The sequence below is a fragment of the Ammospiza nelsoni genome, chromosome 16 (assembly GCF_027579445.1).
Source record: "Ammospiza nelsoni isolate bAmmNel1 chromosome 16, bAmmNel1.pri, whole genome shotgun sequence".
NCBI classification, from domain to species: domain Eukaryota; kingdom Metazoa; phylum Chordata; class Aves; order Passeriformes; family Passerellidae; genus Ammospiza; species Ammospiza nelsoni.
The window spans coordinates 4,805,981-4,815,024 of record NC_080648.1 but is presented as its reverse complement, the minus strand read 5'-3'; the positions used below and the strand labels follow the sequence as shown (position 1 = coordinate 4,815,024).

The window sequence follows — 9,044 nt, the reverse complement described above, 5'->3', positions numbered from 1 at the left end:
AGGGAGGAAACAAGGAATTTTCTATTTTCCTTAGAAAACTTTCTGTCCTGAAAAAGACTTAAGGAAGAAATGGTGAGGTGTGTGAGGGTGATGACTCTGCTCACTGTTTTCTGTGGAATATCAGTGTGGAAATAATTGCACAAATAAACCAACTTGGAATAAAAACCTCCATGGACAAGGGGTGTAACTATTGCCCACCTTAATTCCTTAGACCTGTGCTGGGGTTTATCTGCTGTAAGAACAGGATTTTGGGGTTCCTGTGTGTCCTTTGCTCTGATGTCCTTTCCTCCTGCAGCTGAGGAAGGATTTGACTGCCCAATCCATTCTTTAGGAGTTAGAGGCAGGAATTTTGCAGGCACAGCCAGACAAGGTGGGAGCTGAGTGAGATGAAGTGGCAGTGGATTCCAGGGGCTGCAAAAGCATCATGATGGGATTCTGCCCAGGAGGAAGCTCCAGCAGCTGTGCAGAGCTGAGACCTGAGTGGGGAAGGGGATGGCAGTGGGAGGCAGCAATTCCTGTGGGAGTTTTGGCCTTTGAGTTGACTTTTGGGGTGAATCCAGAGGGTACAAGAAGGGATGTGAGCTCTGGCCAGAGCCCAGTCCAGCAGAATCCCATCAGGCCATCAGAAAAGTGTTGCAAATTGGATCCCAGTTTGCAGGTGAAATGTCTTTATTTCAGATAATTTACTTTCAAAAGAAAATAGTATTAACTAGGTATATTAGAGAAGCAGGTTTGTAAATGAGTGCTAGAAAGGAGCAGTTTTTCCTCTGGGCTGTTGCTTTACAGGGAAACATAATAAGGGAGAGCCAGGCAGAGCAAGAAAATAAAAACAAGGCAACCTTTAGGCCAAGTAGTGAATGGGAAGAAGGGATTTGCTGCAACAGGGATTGGGAGGAGTGAGGAAGATAATTACCACTGGTTAGGAAGTTACTACTCAACCCAGAATAATCTAAAAGGAATTATTCTGCCTCAAGATCTGTTTTTGACAGAATAACAATATAAAGTGGATTTTCCAGGGACAAAAAAGATTAAGAACTTTTAGACGAGGCTTGTGGTCTGTAAATGGAGATAATGGGAGCTGCTGGGAATTTAGCTGACTTTAGTAAACATAACATGACTTTCAATGTTATTTCAGGGGAGAGTAAAGAGCTAAATCCTTTTCTAAGCTAGTATGGTTAAGATTAGACCAATTCAAGCAAATCTGTGGTAAAGGTTAAAGTGATTTTCCTGTAGAAATATATGTCAGAATTCCACATGCAAGGAGAGAGACTGGCAGTCTGCGCTCCATATGATTGCTAGTTAAAATTGAGAAATAAGATGTCATGTCACAAAACCAGAGGAGATGGTTATCAAAAATCAGGAGCTGGATGTAGCATGGCAGTGTTAAGCAGTTTGGATAAACAATGCAGTGGAATTTCCAGAGGACAGGACTGTCAACTGAATTTTTTGTATTAAGCAGAAGATAAACAGTAAATCTTGGAAGGATTTCATTTGAAGTTTTTAAACTCTAAACTATGAGTAAAGCACACACTTTGTGCTTTAAGGTGACATAGTGCCTTCAATTCAGTGTATTGTCCCTCATTTGTTTTCTAAAAGGCTTGACTTGGTCTTTTGCACATCCAAGACGTCCTCACCCAAGCTGGCTCCCACAGCAGCCTATGAAAATATACTAAAAATTACTTTTGGCAGTTTTTTATAGACAATAAGTCTTTAAGAAAGTACTGCTTTGTTTAGAGAAGAGTCTCCTACTTCTTCCTGCAAAAGTAAAATGATAGAAATATAAAAGAATGTGTGTGGTTTGAAATGTGGCTTTGTTTTCATGGTTTCTTTTTGGAGAGGTGACATGAAAAGTTCAAATCCAAGTTTGAGGACCGGTTAGAAGAGCAGATTTTTTTAAGAGGTAGCATCTCTGAAGTCAAACCTTTCCAGCCTGGTGCTGGTTTGGTGTCCAACACTGACCTAAGCTGTGGTCAGAGATGGTCACTGCAGCCAACCTGAAGACATCCAAGATGTCCTCACCCAAATTGGCTCCCACAGCAGCCTATGGAAATATAATTAAAATATTATAAAAAACTGCTTTTGGCAGTTTTTTATTGACAATAATTCTTTAAGAAGAGCAGAGTTTTTATCAAGTAGCATCTCTGAAGTCAAACCTTTCCAGCCTGGTGCTGGTCTGGTGTCCAGCAGCCAACCTGAAGGCCAGGGGTGGTGCCACACGGTCCTGGCGTGGGTTTGGTCCTTTTGTGCTTGTGTGCTCACAGCTGCCACGGTGCAAGAGAAGCAGCCAGGCTGGGATTCCCCTCCCCCATGACAGGGCAGGGTATCAGAGCTGAGAAAAGAGGAAGGAAGCTCGGAGAGGCAGCAGATCTCACAGGGCCCTCGCCGCCGCCTGCTCGTCCCGGGCCCGCGGCGCTTCCGGGGCCTGCCTGGTCCCCCCGAGCTCTGCACCCCAGAGAGGGGCTCTGCCCAGCCCTGGCAGCCCCTGGATTCACTGCCATGGCAAGGTGGCACAGGACAGACAAGAGTGGCGTGGGTAAGTAGCTCTGGGAGCTGCCATGTCAGCGTTGTCTTGGTGTCCTCCAGGCAGGATGCGGGCAGGTGTTGTCTCTGCTGTGATGGGTTAGGACCGTCCCCTTCACCAGCAGGGAGTAACTAAAGGATCAAAATTTTACTAAGTTTTGATCTGTCCAACAGAATGAAGAACACCAGAGTCAGCTTTCCACTTTGACAGCAATGCAGCTTTTCCCACCTTGGTGTGTTAGAGGCAGACTGAGTAATTCATGTGCTGTATAATGTACAATGGCCAGAATTATGGGGAACAAATGTAGGGGAAGGGGAATCCTACAGCTGCTTCTGCAAAATTGTCACTTATGGTCAGTGCTACAGAAAAAATCTGGGTCTGAGCTGCTAAGTTGTACTTTTTGGAAGGAAAGTAATCTTAAAATGAATTATGTCAATTTGTATTAAGGATGGAATTGCTGCTTTTAAAAAGCCTTAAACAAGTAGGAATCAAAGCAAAAGGACTTGAAAGATGCATGTTACTACTTAGTTATTAACCTTCTAAATGCTTCCAAAAGAATTATATTTTATGTAGGCCATAGTTTTTTCTGATATGCATTAACAACCCAATTGGCTTCATGAAATAAAATGCAACACCAAGAAATTAACAAGAAGAAAATAACGTGGTGTTCAATGTCCATGTCCAGCAGTAGCAGAACTGCGAAATGGAAGTGGCCTGTTCTTGCGGCAGTTTACGTTACAAAATAAAAGGTGTCAATTTTCTGTTTCAATTTTACAAATAGTAGAAAGCATATAACTTTTGCACTTGTAGTAGTCTCTGTGGTATTTGAAAGGTACAGCAAACCTCACACAGCAAAAAAACACCTTGTGAAACAGAACCTTTCAAAAACTAATGGCAGTCCAGCAATGTTTGTTTTCATGTCCAAAACAGTACAATTTACTCTAGAATGGGTCACTGGGAAGAACTGGCACTGCAGCCCTACTGCTGTTTCCTTTCCCCTCTGTAGCTGCCCTGCTGCTCTCACTGTCTGTAGCAGAGTTGGGTGTAAGAGACAATCTGGGCACCTGCAGTGGGTGAGAATGCTGGCCCCAAATCCATGTCCTGGGCTAAAGAAAGGTTTTCCATCAAACACCTTATAACACTCCTTATATTTGTATGCAAACATCACAGTTGTAGTGGTGTCTGTGGTTTAGTGTGTCACAAATCAAAATAAACAAAAATCAAAATGGACTTCCCCACAAGATTAGAATAGTAGTGTAAGTGGGCATACATGTGGCTTATGGTAGGTTTTCTTCAGTTAGAGCATTCTGTGTTATTGCACAATTGCTAGAATTTAATAGGTGAGTATAAATTCAACAACCTTTAGCTTATACCCAGAAGTTCCTTTTCTTAGCCAAACTGTTGGCTCACAGTTTATTTTTGCTCTATCTTGGAAACCAAATGTATTTCATTATAAATGTTGGTGAGAAAAAATGGGAGACTCTTGCACTCAGTAATTAAGACAATCAAACAAACCCAAACAAGCACGTACCACCATCGCTGGCTCTCCTATCCCAGAAATTATATTCTTAGAAATTGTCAGGAAAACAGTGTGGTTGCCAAATTTTAAGTAAATGAAACTCATGGAATAGTGAGGATTGAACAAGGGCTATTGAAAACTATGGTCTCAAATGAAGAGAACAGTCTGTTGTAAGCATGCCTCCTGTGTCTGAGGGAAATATGCAAAATGGGCAAACTGAGTGTTCTGAGTCATAAATTCTGTGAAAATTGATGAGCTTTTGGAATAATTCACACCAGAAGCTTTTTGAACATACAGGGTGATTTTGTCTTCTCTGTTTTTGAAAATCTTTGGGTTTAAGTCTCTGATTACAAACCTCACATTGAATTTTCAAGTCTCTTTTTAGAAGTGTGCCTGATGCCTTCAGTTTCTGCTGATGAGCAGAGTTTCAGTTTAAGAATATTGGGCCCATCACACTCTGGATGAACAGAGCACACTGCAGGGTGGATCTGGAGGATCTCACCATCCCTTGGTCATGGTAAATTGCAGTCTCTTGTGCCCACTTTTGTGCTTTACTTAACTAAAATGGAGTACTCCAGGTAGCAGGTACTCAGCTTTGTACCAGAAAAATACAATCCTGATTTTACACATGAAACCTGCTCTTAGTCTTGCAGAATTCCCAGCATAAATTTGTGTTATTCCTATGGACAGGACAAGATGGAATAGTCATGGCAGGCTGGTGGCTTTGGGTGGCAATTTCCTGATGGAAAGTCTTTGCCAGTTATCAGACTTTGAGCAAAGTTACAAACTGGTGAAACGTTGGCATTCTAAACTCAAGAATCAGATTTACTCCTGTTCTGCTGAATCTGAAAATGAATGTTTCTCCTTTTGAAGCAAAATTATGGGAAAGAGTGGGTGACTTCTTTGAAGGTGTAGAAAAGCACCTGCTCAGCCTGAGTACACAGGGCTGAGACTGGCTTGTCTGATTTCTTCTGCTGAAATCCTCTGAAATTATTCTACATCTCTGAAATCTGAATATATTGAGGTGTAAGGGGGCAGAGAGCAGACCTTTGTTCAGGGCAGGTTTCCTCCAAGAAATGCTCTCTCTGCGTCCCACAAACTGTTCTAGCTCCTTAGGAAGCAGCAAAAGCTGGGGAAATAATATTTTTATCCATGGTCCTTCATAAAAAGGAAAAAGCACAGCTAAATACTCTGTTCTTCATGAAGAGTTCTAAGAAAAATGGCTGTGCTGCAATTTTATCTGAGGAGATAAAGAGTCAGAGACAATGACTAGTTTGGTATGTTAGAGCTTCCAGGTTCTTGTAATCCACCCTGGTTTTATCATGTTTAAGGAAAATAAGTAGCTCAGGTCAGCTAAAACCTCCATCTGGCCCCATGGGTGAGCAGGGAAGGAAATCTGTATTCAGTTGTTTTCTCTCATTACCTGGGAACAGGAGAGTTGCCCTTTGAGCATGATTTGCAATGAATTAATCAGCTTCTAACCCCCCCAGAGGTTTAGGACAAGTTTCTGGCCTGTCTTAGAGCTGTGTCCACATTCTGAACATTCAGCACACTTACTCTGTGAGGTTTTAGGGGGACATCCTTAACGTGGAATACTGAAACACATTTTTTCCAGAAGTCAAGAAATCCTGTTAGGACTGTATAATATTTTCACCTGTGGTTTATCTGTCTCCTTGCTGAATAATTCTTCCCTGTTCTCATGGGAAGAAAATGGTGACTGAACACTAAAAACTGTTCTTTTATGAATACCTGACTACTCATAGAAGTGGAGCTTTTATGGATACTTAAAAAATAAGAGGATTCTTGCTGCACCTATTAATTAGAAATTGTTTGAATGTGCAGAACACATCATGATTTATTGCATCAGAAACATACCAAATTGTCCTTCTGTTGTGGTAAAGTGAAATTAGGAGCTGGTTCTGCAATACTGGAGAAGTTTTTTGTTTTCAAATTCTGTGTAAGAGTGGAAAAATAGCCAAGGAAAACAACTTGTAACATGGCTTGTGACAGAGAGGTGAGTCTCAAAATGAAACAATGTAGTGCTTGTATTCTTCATTAAGGTCAGGACAGGGACTGCACATGATAATAAATGGCTTCAGCATTGCAGGTTGTGGGATTTTCCTCATTTACCATTCCCATCTTGCAGTAGCTTAGAGGTTAATCATGTAAATGGAAAAAAATATAGGTCTTTAACGCTGAGGAAATGTATTTTCTTGAGGAAGGGGTTCTGTTACCTGGGATTTTGTGACTTCTACAGTGTTTTGTGTGTGAAAACTCCTTAACAAGGTCCACAGCGTTTTTGGGATTTTCTTCTGCTGGCCATTTCCTAATTTGAGGAGGACATGTAATTTAAATAGGGCACGTTAATTGTTTTCTCTGTCCGCAGCCATGTGTACAGGAGTGCACTCACACATCTGGTGAGGATTATCAGACTCAGCAGCTCTGGCTGCAGTAGATGAGGAGGAGTTCAATGGAAACAGAAGGATTTCCCTCAGTGTTTCCTGCTGACATGGACACTGGTCGATGTCTTTGGGTGTGAGGCTGACACAAAACCCCCACAAGTGCTGAGGGTGTTTGCACAGGTTGTGTTTGGCTGGGCAGGAAAGGATCCTCTGGGAACTTCTGGACACGATGGGAGCTGCTCCTACCCCTGAGGGACCATTCAAAGCCACCTGGGCTGGAGCAGGGCTCCCTTTGGAAGGCTGGCTCTGTCAGCACTCTGAGCTGGCATTTCCCCCTGCTCTCTGAGGAATATGGGTGTTGTGGTGTGCTGGCCTTCAGCTCTGCTTCCCAGGGGCTTGCACCGGCTGTTTGCTGACTGAATTGTGTGTGTGTGCCTTCAAATCACCACAGAGGTTATGGTGAGCTCTGGAGATGGTTTTCCTTCTTCACTTTTCCAGGGAAAAATCTTCCAACTGTGTTGTCAGTGTTGTCATGTCCCTGCTAAGAACACTGCTGTAAAATTAGAGTTTCTGGGCATTCTCTGCCATCCTGGGGGGATCCTGCAGCACCGGTGTGCAGATCCACTGCTGCTGGGCACACCTCAGCCTAGGCTGGGGAGGGCAGATGGCACCCAAATCTCCCTCTAATCTTATTGCCATGGCTTCAGCAGCTCCTGAGGTCACTGATTGCTGTTGGGATTTGATGTGAATGCTGGGCCCCTCCTGTGCCTGAGGGATGCTGACTCATTTTGTATTTATGGTTGGGATGCAGGATGCCAAGGAGAGAAGTAGTAGGAGAGGTCTTCAGAGTGATTTCAAAGGGCTTTTATTTCTACTCACTGAAGAGTTTATTTTTTAAAAAGCCAACAACCCGTTGTATCCCACCAAAAATATTTAATTCCTCATGGGGTTTTCATATATTGTTTTTGAAGAGAATCATGAGTTAAATGTGTTTGTGCACACAACAACCCTGAGGATCCTGTAAGAGGGGGGAGGAAAGGGAACCCTGCTTTTGGCTGGTGAGCTCTGAGGTGACACTCACAAATAGTTTGTAAGGGAAATTACATCATTTACACCTGACAGAAAACATAATAACTGGATAGAATAGTCAAACTTTTATTCACAGTTAACAGCTAAAAGAAAAGCAGGTGTGATGATCAAACTGTTTGGTGCTGTAGATAAGATGGATGCAGCTGCTGGTGTTGGGTTATTTGTTACATTTTTTTTTTTGCAAAGTGGTTTGGGATGTGGTTTATCATAAAATGTGTAGCTAGGCTTATGGCCCAAAACTTTGTACAGGGATTTTTAAACTCATCCTACCAAACAATCCAAGTTCTGCAGTAAGATATCTCTTGTCAAGTTTCCACTTACTCATTTAGAAATCTCTAAGCTGATACAGCCACTTCCTTTGCCAGCTTGTTGCTGCACCTTTCAAAACATTCAGGGCTATTAATGAAGTCTTAGGAGAGCAAAACTGAAATGCAGTGTAAATAAATGACTCAGTCATTTGCATCTGTATTTTGAGACAGCTACAACTAAGTAGAGCAGTGCATATTTTGAAATCTAAAGTATTTACTGGTCAACAGCAATCTTGATCTCCATGAACTTTTCAGGAAGATGGGACAAGAGCACAGGAATGCCCCCACATCCCAAACACTCCAGGGAAGTGTATCCTCAAATGTCATCACAACTTTGTAGGGTTGTTTGTCACCCTCCCCTTCTGGAAGAAAGACCAGTCAGAATAGAATTACACATGTACTACACCACATAAATTCAATTTTGTGTTGGGCTAAGGCAGCTCTGAGGAACTGTTTTCAATGTTCTTTTGAATAAATGGCTGAATCTGAGCAGCAGAGTCTCACTTCAAAATTATAATTCTCTTATTTCTTCCCATATGTTGAATGATTCAAACCTTGCTTTCCTCTCTCAGGAGAAGGAGCTGCTGGGAACTTCTTTATGTCAAAAATCCAAGAATTTATTCTTGGTTCAATAAGCCTCCTCAATCTGAAATTCCTTCTAATCTCTGTTCCAGAAAGATAACAAAATTATGGCAAAAGAAACAAGACACATAATTTATGGAGTACTTGTAAAATGAAGAGGATGAATCTATTTAGCTCTACACTCCCACTTCAGGCATTTTCCTGGAAGGCAATTTATTTTGAGGCTTTAATAATTTAAGTAAAATAAGTAAAATGTTTAAATGAAATGTATCATTATACATGTTGGACTAGCAAAAATGAATATCCTGCTTTAGAAACCTGGAGAGGGGAGCAAAAGGCATGCAGGCAGACGCTGAAGGTAAACTCTGATTTATAGATCAGCTTTCCCTCATCCAAAATCCCTCAGGTGTGGCTGCTGGGGGCACCGTTGGGCTCTGCTCCCCAAAACCTTTCCTGCACACCTGGGCTCACCTTCAGCAGCTGTTCCCCTCTGCACACCTGAACTGGGGTTTCAGTATTTGTATTTCAGTCAGTTTCCCTCTGTGACTGCAGCTTCAATCATCTCTCCTGCTCTAATGCTGTTGTAGGAGTTTTTTACCAAGCCTGTGAAGAAAAAAGCTTAC

The 9,044-nt window shown here is 42.2% G+C and overlaps 1 protein-coding gene across 1 annotated transcript in view; it reads left to right on the top strand.

Moving 5' to 3' along the window:
• The first annotated feature begins 2,397 nt into the window (after nt 1-2,397).
• DOCK2 (dedicator of cytokinesis 2) overlaps nt 2,398-9,044 on the top strand; it is a 160,284-nt gene continuing 153,637 nt past the window's right edge. The window contains exon 1 of the mRNA XM_059483513.1: nt 2,398-2,533. Coding sequence (XP_059339496.1) covers nt 2,497-2,533 — 37 coding nt within the window. The 5' untranslated portion in view covers nt 2,398-2,496. The remainder of the gene's footprint in view (nt 2,534-9,044) is intronic.